Here is a 16,430-nt window from a genome sequence, read left to right on the forward strand (position 1 = left end):
GGGCGGGGCCGTTGATTTCGCGGCTTTAAGGCTTTACTTCCTGCTTGCTACTGCGCATAGCTACTGCGCAGAACTGGTCCCTAGATCGCTATCTGCGCAGGCGCAAGTCCAAGATGTCAGCGCCATATCGGGACACTGGCGGCTTCAGTTTTGACCAACGGAAGAGAGCGAAGGCGAGTCGTCCATCTTTTTTTACAGTCTATGGTCCATATATAAGGGTGTTATTTTGGAGTGTGCGTCAAGTTAGTACTTTCTGTGAGAGAGCGCCCTCCGGCGTCCGGTATGAATGAAAAATTCATAACGAGTGTTTAAGTTGGAGAAATTAAAGTTAAAGTTCGGGGGGCGAATTTATGTTTAATTAAAGTGCGGGGGTGGGGGGGCAACGACGATGACACGCGTGCACCAACAGCGTCAAATGGACACATTCCACGAAAATGTCACTGGTGGGAGCGGGGCGCGAACTCGCGTCGCTGTGCGTCTTCTCGTAGCTGTACCACGACTTACCAGCGATGTCCTCGTGGGTTCGAGCCCCATGTTGGGCGATCTATTTTACAAGATTGACTCTGGAATTGATAATCTGGAAGAAAAAATAATACAGAAAGGAGAAGATAAAACGCATTTGAACGATCTGGGTGAAGCTGGGTAGAAATTGTGACATTTAATAATAAAAAAAAATGTTGTTGATTGATAAGACCCTTACAAATCAGGAAAAAAAATATTTAATGCATTTTTTCCCCTGTATTAATGATAGCAATGACAGAGCGCAGATGTAGCCTACAAAAACTAGAGCATGTTAATAAGAAAAGTAAGGAATGTAATAGGCCTACTTAATTGTGGATTGGCTGCTAGCTGCAGAGATGTGTTAGAAAATGGTGTTTGTGTGTATGAGATAGAGAGCAATTAGTATTTGAATACCTATTTGTGATCTTATTTTAAGTGCTTTTTTTCTAATAATTTACTGAATATTAGCCGGTTCAAATGTGACTGCCTGTGGGGGCTTTATTTATAAAATGAGCTTCTGTTCTCTGAGCAGAAAATGACTGCTGATTGGTGGCCTGCTGTGTGCCTGATGTCAAATGGCAGGAGAGCTGAAGTGTCAGAATGGTTTGAACTAAGGTTATATGTGGCAAATGTCAGAAACTATTACAAGAAATAAAAACCTGTAGCTTAGCCATAAGTCTTTAAAATCACTGTTACAACCAAAACTATTCAAGATATTCAAGTGTAAATCCATAGGCCTACACAGAAGTTTTTCTGTTTGCATTGTATTTGATAATGTCTTGACTCTTGTCATGAATCATGAAGATTAGTCAAGTATTGTTCAGTAATGTTTCTTCTTCTTCTTATTCTGGGCTTATCAAAAGAAGCTTCTGTAAATATCTTATATTTGTTCAGTTGGCTTAGCTTTATTGACTTTTTAGTGACAAATTCCTGTTAAAATACCAAAAGCATTTTCTCAACTGAATTTACTTCTTCACCTTTACTCTTCTATGCTGAGGCGGAGATGAAAGAAAATACTCAGAAAGCATTTGAACAAAATGCATCCCTCATTTACAAAATAAATTATATATTTCTCTTCTTGTCCATTTTCATGAATGTGATTCTGTTTATAGTCAAACTCTCCTGAAATCCAAAGCAGACATAGAATGACAGGCTAAAATACATGCCTTTTATTTTATGTCTCTTCATCCCCTTTGCTTTTTTCCCCACGTTTTGAATCCAGTCCATTTTGCATCCTCCATGTTAATAGTTCACTATTTTCAAAGTGCAATAGTTTATTGAATACATTTAGTGTAATTTAACATGTAACATACTTAAAAATAATGTCTAGTGCATTTCATTTGAGTATATAGGTCTATAATTTCAAACATTTCTCAGCAGTTTAAAACTGCGAATGTCCAAAAATCTTTTCACATTACTGTTTAGTGAAAAAAGTGTTCTTTCTGACTTCCTGTTAATTCCACATGGTGCTGCATCTCATCACATTTTATATTCCTTTAGTAGGGAACTTTTCTTTGAAAGATTTGAATCACTGTGATTCATGATGACCTGTTGTACTACGCGTGTCTGTTGGAAAATCTCCAAAAGCCGTCACTAAACCTCCCATTAACTAGGGTCTGTACATGTGACTGTGAGTGTGATGTGATGATGCTGAGACATCTGTGTCAATCAATGTTGTTCTAAGAAGTCAGTCATTCTTAGTGCAGCATTTTAAAAATCACAATAACATATGGACGGTACAATATTAATAGTTTATGATTTTTTACATTGTAGATGCATTAAAAGTATTGGAATACGGAGCCATAAAATTATGTACAATCTAATGCAGGAGGGACTTTAGCTTAACAAGCTTTGGCTGAAGTTAATATTATATTTTTTTATTAATAATAGGCTACATGAAGATATGTATTATAAAGATTAATACTGCCGCTCCTGGTGAAAGTTACATCAGTTTCGAACTTGTCTTTTCACCACTGACATAACGTACTGTAAAATATCTGCTATATGCCCTTTTGTGGGACCCCTTTTCTAAAACACAAAGGCAGCTACATAGAAACTCATTTCTAATGTGTGAGAAAAGTATCAAGTGTGAACACATTCATCCATTCAGCCTGACCCAGTGTCTCGGGTTGCAGACAGGGAAAACACCTAGACAGATGGCCAGTCCATCACAGAAAGAAAGCACATTGTTCCTTGCTTTTATATAGTCATTTTACTGCAGCAAATTTTTATATATATATATATATATATATATATATATATTATCTTGTAATAACCATGTACTTTGCCTTTTGTACAGAATAAACGTGAAAAACAAACATTTTCAAAAGGTTTTACTTATTTAATTTTATTAGATATAATGAAAATATATGAATAACCCTTCAATCATAATTTCACATTTTTTCAAATGCTTATGATATACATTTTAGCAAGTAACAGTCAATACAAAAACAATACAATACAATAAAAAATATAATATATTAAAACACTGGCTAAAAGCACTTATGCAATGAACACATACGATAATGAAGAGAAAAAACAAAGCACCTTTTAAGCAAGTGTGTGACAATAATTCCAATAAAATTCAGCAAAATACGTACTAAGGAACACAAAGAAAGCAGGCAACAAAACTGGTTCTGTGGCATTGCAGAAGAAATCATAACAATGTTTGTAGCATAGTTTTAGCTCTAATTCTGTTACCTACCAGATGTGCATACTGATTTAATAACATAGTGTCAGTAATAATGACAAAATGCAAATTCTAAATACTCGATGTCTGCTTTCTTGCAGAGCTTTGTCCGAAAAGTATCTATACTAAAACAACTGTCTCATCTGACTCCAGTGGCTCTTGGCTTAAAGGTGATCCATTCTCTAAAATGTTTCTCCATGGCATGAGGGTATCCATGACAGGTGTTTTGCATGGCACATCTATGCCCACTTCCTGTGAAGGGGATGCATTGCATGTTTCAAACAGGACCTCAAATTTATTCTCAGAATCTCCTGGTTCCTGCCAAATCAGCAGTTCATATCTTCCAAAGCGGCAGAGCACCTTGTCATGAAGCTCAGCTCTTTCGAGGTATCTCAGTTCAGACCCGCCGACCATGAGCTTGACCTTCTGGCTCATGTTCTGGATCATGAAGCTCAAGAACGGGCTGCCGGCTTTCTTATACGCTTGCATGGAGAGCTGTTTCCTGGAGACAGAGGTGTCGTTTAGGGAGAAGATGCAGGTCTGCCCATCACGACCAAGCCTTAGTGGATCTTCAGCGTCCATTCTGTATGGCTGATTTAGGGGCAAGTTGTGGAAGAGTGGATGGCTGACTTGGTTAGGGTGGAAGAGATGGATATGAAGACAAGTAAGCAGTTCTTCAGTCTCGAGTTTGCTATTGTTATTCATTCTGTGAAAATATAGAGACCCAACTTCTGTGGGGTTGAGATGACTTGTTTACAGTTAAACCTACAGAAAAACGACAAGAACCAACTCGTTAAGTGTTAGCACACTGAACAGATGTAGCCCATCTTGCAGCAAAACGTAATATTCTGAATTAAAGTGAGAATGTCCAGATTCATAGCGAAAAACTTTATGCTGAAGTATAAAACTTAGGCTAAATAGTTGTTGTACCAGTTTAACAAAACTAAACAGTAGCTTACCTTCGGAAGCTGTTTGCAACGATCAGCAACGGACTGAAGTTCTGAAGCAGAGATCGCTTTACTCCGATGAGCTCGACAAACAAAGAGTGCATTGCATCAGAAGCCCTGGAATCCACCTCTTCCAACTCGGGACATGTGACTCTCAAAAAACCCAGAGTTGCGCAACGGACTTCTATGCTTTCGCTAGGATGTTTGTTTATATTTCAAACATTCTATCCGTTTTATATTTGACCTGGAGATTCCATACACGCTTTATTTTCATTTTGATTAAAAATAACATCCCTTTGTTGCGTAGTTGAATTTTAAACGCTCGCCAGTCTTTGTCTTGTGACACGACATCGTTTTAATGAGCAGATAGAAGAGGAGTAGCATATAAACTTGACTGAGAACACGTTTATGGTCATCATTTTCAATGTCTTATCAGTCACTCACCAAAAACGTCCTGACAAAACTCCTGACTTCCCCCACGGGGAAGTGGATGATAAATCAATTGCATGTCAGTTTCGTCATCATATAGGCTAGACTAGCAAAATAACAATCTTTTAACGTAATCTAGGCAACATAATCTTTCCGGGAAGCAGACTCAAACGCGTAAAGAAATAAGAATGCGCATTTCGCGTTTATCTTTGTTCAGCTTTCAGTGTGGTCTTTAAAACTATTAAAGTAATACATACAGTCGTGGCCAAAAGTTTTGAGAATTACATAAATATTGGAAAAGTTGCTGCTTAAGTTTTTATATTAGCAATTTGCATATACTCCAGAATGTTATGAAGAGTGATCAGATGAATTGCATAGTCCTTCTTTGCCATGAAAATTAACTTAATCCCAAAAAACCCTTTCCACTGCATTTCATTGCTGTCATTTAAGGACCTGCTGAGATCATTTCAGTAATCGTCTTGTTAACTCAGGTGAGAATGTTGACGAGCACAAGGCTGGAGATCATTATGTCAGGCTGATTGGGTTAGAATGGCAGACTTGACATGTTAAAAGGAGGGTGATGCTTGAAATCATTGTTCTTCCATTGTTAACCATGGTGACCTGCAAAGAAACGCGTGTAGCCATCATTGCGTTGCATAAAAATGGCTTCACAGGCAAGGATATTGCTACTAAGATTGCACCTAAATCAACAATTTAAAAAAAGAGGTTCAGTTCTTGTAAAGAAGGCTTCAGGGCGTCCAAGAAAGTGCCAGGATCGTCTCCTAAAGAGGATTCAGCTACGGGATCGGAGTGCCACTAGTGCAGAGCTTGCTCAGGAATGGCAGCAGGCAGGTGTGAGCGCATCTGCACGCACAGTGAGGCGAAGACTTTTGGAAGATGGCCTAGTGTCAAGAAGGGCAGCAAAGAAGCCACTTCTCTCCAAAAAAAACATCAGGGACAGATTGATCTTCTGCAGAAAGTAGATCAGTCCTGTGTCATGCCAACAGTAAAGCATCCTGACACCATTCATGTGTGGGGTTGCTTCTCATTCAAGGGAGTGGGCTCACTCACAATTCTGCCCAAAAACACAGCCATGAATAAAGAATGGTACCAAAACACCCTCCAACAGCAACTTTTTCCAACAATCCAACAACAGTTTGGTGAAGAACAATGCATTTTCCAGCACGATGGAGCACCGTGCCATAAGGCAAAAGTGATTACTAAGTGGCTCGGGGACCAGAATGTTGAAATTTTGGGTCCATGGCCTGGAAACTCCCCAGATCTTAATCCCATTGAGAACTTATGGTCAATCCTCAAGAGGCGGGTGGACAAACAAAAACCCACTAATTCTGACAAACTCCAAGAAGTGATTATGAAAGAATGGGTTGCTATTGGCGCTTTTCCATTACCAGTACCAGCTCGACTCGACTCGACTCGGCTCGGCTCGCTTTTCGCTCCGTTTTCCATTGCAGATAGTACCTCCACAATAGTACCTGGTTGTCATAGCGACGCTGCAGGAAACTGACGTAATCTTCTACGCGACACACACCCACTACCCACACACACAGGACAATGGAGGAAATCGAGTGCATGTTGTTTTTGATCCTCGGGATGTGGCTATTTCTCACAGCAAGAAGACAAACGTTGTTTTAAAAATGGCGGGGTTATTCTGGATACTATCTGGATACTATTGCTGGCGCGTGTAATGATGACGCAGTGAATAGTGACGATTCTCTCTGACCAATCAGCAGTCTGCTGTGTTTTCACGTCACATTATAGTATCGCCTCAGCTCGCTTGGAACCTCGCCGGAGGTGGTACGAAAAAAAGTACCTGGAAGCCGGTACAGGTACAACTTTTACACAGTGGAAAATCAAACAGAGCCGAGTCGAGGCGAGCCGAGGCGAGCTGGTACTGTGTAGTGGAAAAGCGCCATATCAGTCAGAATTTGGCCCAGAAGTTGATTGAGCGCATGCCCAGTCGAATTGCAGAGGTCCTGAAAAAGAAGGGCCAACACTGCAAATACTGACTCTTTGCATAAATGTCATGTAATTGTCGATAAAAGCCTTTGAAACGTATGAAGTGCTTGTAATTGTATTTCAGTACATCACAGAAACAACTGAAACAAAAATCTAAAAGCGGTTTAGCAGCAAACTTTTTGAAAACTAATATTTATGTAATTCTCAAAACTTTTGGCCACGACTGTACATTCTTATGAATCAAAGTTTAAAAACTTAAGTGAAAACGGATATCACATTAAACAATTAAAGATTAGCCTATAATCTTGTGTGGTGCATTACCGCAGGCCGGAGCCTACTATGGAGGACTAAACCTGCAGAAATAAAAAATTAATAAATTCATATATAGATAAATAAATAAATGTAATAAAAGGAAAATAAATAAATAAATGATGTGATAAAAAAATGGTTCATTTGTAATAACATTCAATCCTGAATTTATATATATGTATTTATTTTACATTCATTATATATATATATATATATAATTTATTCATTTATTTATTTTCCTTTTATTACATTTATTTATTTATCTATATATTTATTTTTAATTTCTGCAGGTTTGGACCTCCATAGCCTACTGGTAGAATGAACCAGAAACAGCTACCTCATGCTAAAAACATCTTTATATCGTCTTTTTATATAGCCTAGGTATCACCTATTCTTATATATATTATATATTATATATTTTTATTTCTGTCTAATTAAATTACATTTTTAGCTGTAGTAATAGTGATTTAAAAGCCCACATGACATGCAGACTTTGTTTTGTGGAAAACACTAGAAGCAGAAAGACTTGTCTGAGTGGCAATGTGAGATAAGAATCGTTTGGGAGACTTGTATCTCCAGCAGAATAAAGTTTCTTGTGGTTGGCAGCAAAAATAATTATGAGATTTTCTTGTTATTTCTGTTTTTATTAGGATTCCCAAACTCTCCTTTCTTCCACACAACTCCTAACAAAACAAAATCTTGATTCTTCACTGTTAGATGTGTCGATAAATGTTTACCCAAGAAGGCGATTCTACTTTCCAATCATGCTATAAATTTCGATGCATTTCTTTTTCAATATTGATTTAGTTCCTGCTGTTATGCAATATTTAAATTACATCCCTTGCATTAATTTCATCCTAAATTTACCTCCACTCCCATTGTGCACAAGAAAATCTCAGTAAATTCACTTTCCATCCATTCAGAACAGTTTCTTTTTATTATTATTTAATGCCAAAGTATAAAAAAATATAAATACAAAAAATATTCAGAACACTTTTAACGTTACACAATCCTAACACGTCATGTTCCGCGTGATCCATATTCTTGTATTTGATTGGTTTATTCAACCTTATGGGCAGGACTGAGGAAGTATATTATTGAATGACCCACCCTGACCCTCTCCCTCATTGTGGTGAGAAACAGGCGGTGAGTATCGTTTTTAGTAATTTGACCTTTACAACGACAGTACTAAAATAAAGGTTTAGCAAGCGACTTTAAATCACTTTTGATATACGTAGCTCTCGTATGGTATGTAAAAACTCTGTGAATCGGCTACAATTAAAAGTAGTACATATCGTGTTTATCTCGGCGCGCAACGGCTACTAAGCTAACGTTGTTAGCTTATTCAAACCTAGCAACAGAAACCGTTTTCTCTCCGGGCCATGAGCTCGTGAATCGACGATTACTTGCTATATTTGTGTTTTCGTGATTTTTACGAACATAAACACTTTAAAGAATACGCTGTGAATAAACTGAATGTTTATGGAGGTTTTATAGACCGCTACAATTGAGTAACCACACGAGGCCGTGGCGTATATAAGAACGTCTGAGGAGAAATCTTCGTTTCTTGGTACGAAACTTTATTGATTTAAGTTCTGCTTAACGTAATCACTCTTCATTTTGTCGTATTTGCGTGTATGTAGTGGGAACTCATATTTAAAGTTTTTGCATAAACTGGTTTGACTTGATTTGGTTCTCAGGAAGTTCGCAGTGTAAGCTTCCGATTTCAGTTTAGCACTGCATGTGTTTTCGTGTTCTCATTCTTCTGAATTGATTTAGCAAAATGTTGCCATTACAATAACTTTGATTAAATTGTTTTGCATTGTTGGCAACTAATTGTAGTGTGTCTCTTCACAGTGTGTTTCAGGCTCTGCTTAAAACATTAGCAAAGATGGTGAAGATCTTCATTGGGAACCTGCCTCCACAGGCAGAAGCAGAAGAAATAAAGTCTCTGTTTACTCAATATGGAACCGTCACGGAGTGCGCCATTATCAAGAACTTTGCCTTCGTCCACATGGACGATCGCAAAAGTGCTACAAAGGCGATCCGAAAACTTCATTTATACAAGTTGCATGGAACGGCCATCAACGTCGAAGCGAGTCGGGGCAAAAACCAGGGCCCAGTGAAGCTTCATGTTGCCAATGTGGAGAAAGGAGCAGATGACGAGCTCAGAGCGCTGTTTGAAGAGTATGGTACAGTTGCCGAATGCGCAATCGTTAAGAACTTTGCCTTTGTACACATGAGCAATTCCGATGAGGCCATGGATGCCATCAAGGGGTTGGACAATGCTGAATTCCAAGGTAAAAAATCCAGTCTTGTCACTACCTCACATATCCTTTTGCATGTTTATCACATTTGATAATATGAACTGTTTTCACACTTGTAGGCAAACGAATTCATGTGCAGATTTCAAAGAGTCGACCAAGAGGCGAGGAGGAAGACTATGGCCCCCCAGACAGTGGATTCTGGCCACCCCGTTTCCCTGGTGACCGCCCTGAGCCCCCTGGTTATCCTAGGGGTCGCTTCGGGTATCCCCCTGGTCCCCCTCCTCCACCACCCATGCCCCCCAGGCGCCTCCCATACCCAGAGCGTGCAGCGCCAGCATACGAGCGTGAACGCGGTGTGGTCGACTATTACGAGAAGTACCGCGCTCGCCCTTACGGCGTCTCCTCATATGAGGACCGGCGTCCGGGTGCCATCCCCCCTCCCCCTCCGCCCCCGTCATCCAGCATTATGAGAGAGCGATTGGCTGGCAATGGCCTCGACCCCTATGAGCGACGCCCCCTTCCACCCCCGCTATCCTCGTACTACGCACGAGACCGCAGTCCCATCAGACGTGCTCCTCCTCCCCCTCAGGCACCCGCCGGGAATGGTTACTCATTTGAGCGATCTCGTCTCTCCCCTCTCTCCATGTCTCGGAACCCGATGTACAGCGTGCCTCGGGCCAGAGACCCCTATGCTGACAGGGCGGCACCGCCTCCACCACCTCCGCGCTACTCGTATTAAAGTGCACCACTGCGCTTTTGTAATCCAAGGTGAGAATAGGTCCCGCAAGCCAAATAATATAGAACCCAGAATGTACGTTCTTACGCTGTTCTGCGTGTGTAGTTGATGCGCAAGTAGCAGTAACGTAAACTTTGTATCAAAGTGCCTGGGTCGTAAATTTTTAATGGCCTTATGGTCTTTTAAAAAGCACTGCTCGTGGAACGTTGAACTTCGTATCGAAGTGTTTACATGGTAAATTCTGCTGGTAAATTAAACTTTCACTTCGCATAAATCAAACAGATTTCATACAAATCTTTATTTTAACTTGACTTGTCGATTCAGTAATCCCAGATGGCACTGCAGCCGTTTGACTCATGTGGTTTGCTCTCTTTCCAGGTGTAAATTATTCAACAAGATCGTCGTCGTCGTTGTCTCCAGATGCACGTGCCGCGATACGTCTTTGTCTGCCAGAGCGCGTTTCGTTCGCCGGCGCACCATAGTGGAAGAGTTCTGTTGCGGACTGCACATTCTATAAAACTACCGCTTTTACACGCATAAAATCGTCCTCATGCTAATTTGTCAACTCTGCTTTATTTTTTTTTGCCTTGTTTTTATTGTTTAACATTTGATAGGTGAGAGAGGCACTAAGCCAGAGCATGTCAGTTAGCTTAACTTGGTGGTTTGGTAAAGACTGAAAGGAACGCATATAAAAATTCTTTCAGAGAACACTTCAATGTATCTCATTCTACATTCTTACCTTAAAAATCTGAAATGAGCATATCGTTTGTTATTAAACTACTGTAACAAGCGCTATTCCATAACTTTGATTTTGAACCCAAAATTCATTTGTGTAAAGCAATTTTTCTCTCTCTCATATTTTCCCCCCTCTCTAAGCTATTTGTTATAGTGCGGCATGCAAGTAAGAATACAATCTCCGCAACAATAAAACCTTTCCGTCTACTGGCTTTATTGAAATTGTGCTGTAGTGTGGATTTTAATTGCAGAGTATCGAAGTTAAAGGACTTGGTATAATTTTTCTTTCATAGGAACACTTGAAAGTTTAAATAAAAAGACTGGAACATGGTCCGTCGTTTTGCTTTTCTTGGCAACCTTTTAAACTCAACATGCCTAAATAGGCATAAAAGTAACTATATATTTTATACATTTATTCGAATTAAAACCCATAACCTCATGCTTCCTAGTTTAAGAGTTAAACGGAGAATGGAACTGCTTCTGCGGCGAAATTAAAGCGATTATTCCATCACTTCGTCTTCAAGGCTATTCTTTTGCCCTAAGCCATTGGCATCTTAATATTCTGGTAGGTGTCCAAATAATCCTATCATTCTAATTCATTAAGCCAATAGACTGCAATCAGTGGTCCTTTTTAAGTTTGATTATGCCAGGTAAGTCACTTTAATATGCATTTAGTTTCTTTACTCAGCATGCCTTTCACTACTTAATTGTTTCAAGGTATAGCTTTAATACACCGACTGATGTGTCTCAGTGAAATGTATTTGGGTCCAAATGTTTTCCTCATGCAAGTGATGTACTTTAGGATGAACTCATACCTGAGGGTAAGTTTTAGGTTAACTTATGACCCCCCCCCCCAAATCTCTTATTTATGTCTTTTATTTTACAATAAAATGTGCATTTATGGCTGTTTGTTCATTTACTTGTGGGACACCAAATGCATGTGCTGCTTCTGGCATTGATCTAAGCATTAAAAGTTTTATTTTCCATTTAAGGTGAATGCACGTTCAATAAACGAATAAAACTTTACCCCCTCCTATTCAAACGTCTTTGTTATGTTTAAGAATATGGCTAAGGTTTTATGCATGTATACAAGTAAAACATTTAATACAAATGTGTATGTATTTACAAGCTTTGTTTTTATCATATATAATTATAAATATATTTATAAAATGTTTAAAAACATTTACATTACTTAATCTTTATAATAGAGGGTTACACTCCCAAATGGAGACTACATTTAAAGCTACAAGTAATTTGAACACCTACTGGATCAATAATTCCTGGCCTTACATAAAAATCGTCCAGTTTTTTTCCTATTGAGCTTGCCAAAAATAATAAAATGTATCGTCAGGAGATTAAAAAAAATTGTGAGGACAAACGGACTGAATTTTTTTTAAAAAAGCGAGAAGTTCAAATCGAAGGGTATCACAGACATGAGGTAAATTAATTTAACAGAAATTTCGTAAAAAAAGATGGTGAACTTCGATGGGTGTGTGTGACAAGGAGCAAAGTTATGTTTTGAGTAAATCCATTTGGTCTGATGAATGTAAAGTTTCAATAAACAGCAATATCCATAGATTGTTGTGTTTTTTTAAATAAAAGGATTAAAACTAACTGAATGTTTCGTTATGTAACGTTGCGTTGTACTGTTACTAGTATAATTCATCACTACATAATTTGTTGTAAATAATTAAATACGGTATTTAGTTCGATTTGTGCCTCAATAATAATGATTGTGAGTACATTTTTTATCTTATTTGAAATATGCTAATGATTTATACACTGTCTAAATGACCAATGAAAGCGTGTTGGGTTTTTAGTTTTTTCGTGGACAGGAAGTGCTGTCGGTGACGGCGCGCGACTCCATTTTAGGCTTCATTCATCTTCGCAGCCAGTGAGATTACGTGCTCGCTACGGTAAGGCAATGCTGTCCCTGCATAACTCTTTTAATTACTTTAAATGAGTGCCACGGTTTAGATTTTACATTAAGGTAATGCAGTATTTCGTAGTACTGTAGTATACTAGCATAGTTTCTTAATAAGGCGACGTTTACCTTGTGTAACTTTATGTAGTCGTGCTAACTTAGCTCAGCATTACACAGTCGAAACCATTGGCCTAACGTTACAGCTCTGAAAACTCCACCGACGCTCATCGGTCGTTCTTAATCGTGTATCGGGCATTAAAAACAAACACTTGAATGATGACAAATAAAACTTAAGGGAATTAATACATTGGGTGTGGTGGTCACGCGGATACGTGGCCTAACAACGTGAGATAATTTATCTGCGCCATGAAGTCCGACAACTGAAGCTGGTCGTCTACTTTACGCACTCGAGCACTTCCATCCGATTGGAGAGTGTCATACACCGCATATTTAATACTGAGTTGTGCGTAAATCATTTAAATCGAAACTAAAATCTCTGATAGAATTACTTTGTCTATGGTTTTGTAAGCCAACACAGCAGTAATGTAGGGAATCATCTGTTGATATAACGTGCATTTCGCAACTATGCTCCCTCTGTCCAGGAAAAAACGACAATAAAGATGGTTAAGATCTTTGTTGGCAACCTATCCTCAGGCACGACCGCAGAAGATCTGCGCTCTCTTTTTTCTGAATACGGCAAAGTAAAAGAGTGTGACGTCCTGAAAAATTATGGCTTTGTGCACATGGAAGGTAAGCAGGAGGCCGAAGAGGCCATCCGCAAACTCCACCATCACGAGCTCAACGGGCAAGCCATAAATGTGGAGATGAGCAAAGGGAAGCCCAGGGGCTCCACCAAACTGCATGTGAGCAACATAAGCAGTGGCTGCACCAATCAGGAGCTCCGGGCCAAGTTTGAGGAGTATGGATCTGTGGTTGAGTGCGACATAGTGAAGGACTATGCCTTTGTTCACATGGAGCGAATGGAGGATGCCATGGAGGCCATCAGTGGGCTGGAAAACACTAACTTCCAAGGTGAACATTAACCTCGAAACGACGAAATCCATGGTTACCAAGAGTTGCATTTTACTCCTTAGATTTTTTAGAATTTGAATCTACTCCTTTTTCAGTTCTTTGTAATTGCTAAAGATATTTAATTTTCTAGATAATTGGCAGTAAACAGATATATTAATATATTTAAAGAATAGTTCATCCAAAAATCTGTGTTCACCCTCATGTTGTTCCAAAACTCAAGATTTTTAGATGTATATAAAACGGGTACAGAGAATAGAAAAAGAATAGAGAAGGCTAGTCTTAGAGGCCCTTTTTAATATTATTTTCTTAAAGAATTGTTTTTTAATAATCTTATTAAATTTTAATAAAACTTCAGAGATTTCTGCCCCTCCATTGAAAGTTCAAGTAACCAAACCTTGCTGATTCAGAAAGTTGATGATAAACATTGTACACACACATACATAGATGATATTTAATATAGTTAACAGGCTTTCAGTGGAGGAACTAAAATCTCAGAGGATTCTTTAAAAATAGCGTAATTTGTGTTTCAAGACAAACAGAAGTTTTATGGGTTTGGAACAACATGACGGCAAGTATTTTTGGGCAACCTGACCCTTTAAGTGTTCTGTGGCTATCATGATTCAATAATTCTCTTTTAAAATGACAGTTTAAATGAGCGGAAGAAAGTTTTACATTGTTTTGCGTGTGTTCTCTTCCTCCCACAAGGCAAGCTGATCAAAGTACAACTGTCCACAAGTCGCCTCCGTACAGCGCCCGGCATGGGAGACCAAACTGGCTGTTACATCTGCGGAGAACCGGGCCATTGGTCCAAAGATTGCGGACGTGGCCAAAATGGTAGCTATGGTGGAGGCATGGGGGGATTCCCCGGCGGTAGAGGCCCCCCAAGGAGCGCCCCAAGTTACGGCATGGGCGGCCCTGGAGGTCTTCCTAGTAGAGGTTACCCAGCAGGGCCGCTTCCCCCTCCCCCCCCCATGAGCCGGCGTCCCAGCTACGGCGAGTATGGCGCGGATGCTCGAGAACGGTACCTAAGCAGGCCGCCGAGCGCCTATCCCGAGAGGTCGTCCACATATGAGCGAGAACGCTACGGAAGCATTGACTATTACGAGAAGTATCGGGCTCGTCCGGCTGGCTCTAGCTTCTTTGACAATAGCAGGCCTCTCTCTATTCCCCCTCCTCCTCCCCCACCTCCCTCTTCTTCTTCTTTCTCAAGGATGCGGTTGGCTCCTCCCAGCCTTGATCCCTATGAGCGACGCCCTCTGGCGCCTCCACCTCCCACGGCATCGGCGTACTTCTCGCGGGACCGTAGCCCAATCAGACGTGTGGGCGCCGGTTCGGAAGGATACTCGTACGAGCGCTCGCGACTTTCCCCGATCTCAAGGAGCTCATCGACTTACACCGTGCCGCGGGCCAGAGAGAGCTACACCGAGCGGGTTCGATACGCATACTAAGCCCACACACATGCTAAGGTGAGCGATAGCGGGTCGTTAACTTTGATGACTCAGATGAGATGTCAGCGTGATCTGTTCTAAAGCGTAAGCGTTTCGAGTACAGTAGCGGAGCCGCTTTGCTCGGGTTAAAAAGTACAAAAGTCAGAAGGTGATGCCTGTCGAATGTTTCATCTCACAGAATATTTGTTCCTGTTTTTTTTTTCTTTTAGGTGTTGTCAAGTGAAGAGACTTCCCCTCCATCTATATGACTTTGCCTCAATCAGATGCTCCATCAGATTTTAAAGATGCAGGATTGGATGGGCACATTGATCACAATGCTTATTAGATCTTCGTGTTATAATAATGCACAAACTGCTGTTTAATTTCCCTTTCCAATGGAGACATCGTTGTATGATTTCAAGAAGTGGTTGTAATTTTGGTTTTTGCTTTGCTTTTCGCTTACTTCCAGAGGTAAGATAGGATGGGTAATGTCAGCATAATTTTAACTATTAACTGCAATTAAACAGACACTTTGTTAGATTCTGAATTGTACTTTTGTCTCTAATTTCTCCCAGTCAAATTTGATCACTATTTGTTTTTTGTTTTTTTTGTTTTTTTTAATTGATGCTCCTTTTCTGAAGCTGTCGGGTTGGCTTGCCACTTAATTTTTTTAAAGTTCCGTGAGGACAATCCGGTTATGTTTTTTATGGCGATAATAATGCCAGCGTTTTGTTTTTAGGGGAGAGTGGGAATCTGAAATTAATCCTGTGGCCAGCAAAAAGCTCTACAGGAAAAAAAATCTAAAATTCAACATTCCAACATTCTTTTTATTATTTGCTACAGGTGATTGGTATATACAGACTCTTCAGATGTGAATAGTACTTGCCTGTTGAATTGTGTTGTATCTGATAGGTATGTTCAACAAGGATGGCCAGCTTGTTTCTATTACCAATGTTTTTGAGTTTTTGTGTTTTGGAAGTTTGGATATGAATTTTGAGTTCGTTTTGATTTTACTCCCTCTAACTGATGTTATAGTCCTTAAAATATGATTTGATATACAACCTAAATAGTTGGCCAGCTTTCAGTGAGATGCAAACTGTTTTCTGTTCTGTACACCCCAATGACTGTTTATGGCAGGAGATCGTTACATTGTAAGAAGATTCAGCTAGATGGAAAGGTGGACTGTACATGTGAGTGAATTGGACATTTGCATTAGATGTGCTGACCAACTCTCACTCAGGGCTTTATTCACCTTTTGAGACCGCTAGTGTTTATGGGCGATTCTTCTTTATGGGTGCCTTGGGAAGATCTGTGAGAATGTTTATAAATTTGATTTTCTGTAGTTTGTATATTTCCTACAGAAGTCAGGAGTGTGTTTTATGAATTATCTTTTGTAATAAACCAGTATTTTGGTGACAAAAATCTATCTGTCTTTAATAATAGAATCCTCTGTGTAT

At 39.6% G+C, this 16,430-nt stretch overlaps 3 protein-coding genes across 4 annotated transcripts; 2 read left to right on the plus strand and 1 right to left on the minus strand.

The window, feature by feature from the left end:
* Nucleotides 1–2,832: 2,832 nt before the first annotated feature.
* On the minus strand, nucleotides 2,833–4,511 carry LOC132113969 (TRAF-interacting protein with FHA domain-containing protein A-like). The gene is made up of 2 exons (XM_059522068.1): nucleotides 4,150–4,511; nucleotides 2,833–3,955 (listed from the first exon to the last, which is right to left on the minus strand). Exon 2 carries the CDS (start codon nucleotides 3,893–3,895, stop codon nucleotides 3,311–3,313), a length of 585 nt encoding a protein of 194 aa, XP_059378051.1. The 5' UTR covers nucleotides 3,896–3,955; nucleotides 4,150–4,511; the 3' UTR covers nucleotides 2,833–3,310.
* A 4,181-nt stretch (nucleotides 4,512–8,692) lies between these two features.
* LOC132118068 (RNA-binding protein 4.1-like) lies at nucleotides 8,693–10,920 on the plus strand. Its single transcript, XM_059527587.1, has 3 exons — nucleotides 8,693–9,152; nucleotides 9,239–9,887; nucleotides 10,234–10,920. The coding sequence occupies exons 1-2, from the start codon at nucleotides 8,744–8,746 to the stop codon at nucleotides 9,856–9,858; spliced, it is 1,029 nt and encodes a 342-aa protein (XP_059383570.1). The 5' UTR covers nucleotides 8,693–8,743; the 3' UTR covers nucleotides 9,859–9,887; nucleotides 10,234–10,920.
* A 1,443-nt stretch (nucleotides 10,921–12,363) lies between these two features.
* LOC132118085 (RNA-binding protein 4.1-like) lies at nucleotides 12,364–16,395 on the plus strand. Of its 2 annotated transcripts, none has more exons than XM_059527623.1 (4): nucleotides 12,364–12,506; nucleotides 13,117–13,546; nucleotides 14,252–15,012; nucleotides 15,204–16,395. In XM_059527623.1, exons 2-3 carry the CDS (start codon nucleotides 13,135–13,137, stop codon nucleotides 14,992–14,994), a joined length of 1,155 nt encoding a protein of 384 aa, XP_059383606.1. In that variant the 5' UTR covers nucleotides 12,364–12,506; nucleotides 13,117–13,134; the 3' UTR covers nucleotides 14,995–15,012; nucleotides 15,204–16,395. The 2 variants fall into 2 exon arrangements, with proteins under 2 accessions (XP_059383606.1, XP_059383613.1); XM_059527630.1 differs by lacking the exon at nucleotides 12,364–12,506 and adding an exon at nucleotides 12,517–12,977.
* Nucleotides 16,396–16,430: the final 35 nt, after the last annotated feature.

Source organism: Carassius carassius, chromosome 3 (genome assembly GCF_963082965.1).
Source record: "Carassius carassius chromosome 3, fCarCar2.1, whole genome shotgun sequence".
Classification (NCBI taxonomy): Eukaryota; Metazoa; Chordata; class Actinopteri; order Cypriniformes; family Cyprinidae; genus Carassius; species Carassius carassius.

Bases quoted from the DNA above. Each gene is read 5' to 3' on its own strand.
- LOC132118068 (XM_059527587.1), top strand. From the start codon at position 8,744: ATGGTGAAGATCTTCATTGGGAACCTGCCTCCACAGGCAGAAGCAGAA. The intron at 9,153-9,238 runs GTAAAAAATCCA...TCACACTTGTAG, and splicing joins GGACAATGCTGAATTCCAAG to GCAAACGAATTCATGTGCAG.
- LOC132113969 (XM_059522068.1), bottom strand. From the start codon at position 3,895: ATGAATAACAATAGCAAACTCGAGACTGAAGAACTGCTTACTTGTCTT.
- LOC132118085 (XM_059527623.1), top strand. From the start codon at position 13,135: ATGGTTAAGATCTTTGTTGGCAACCTATCCTCAGGCACGACCGCAGAA. The intron at 13,547-14,251 runs GTGAACATTAAC...TCCTCCCACAAG, and splicing joins GGAAAACACTAACTTCCAAG to GCAAGCTGATCAAAGTACAA.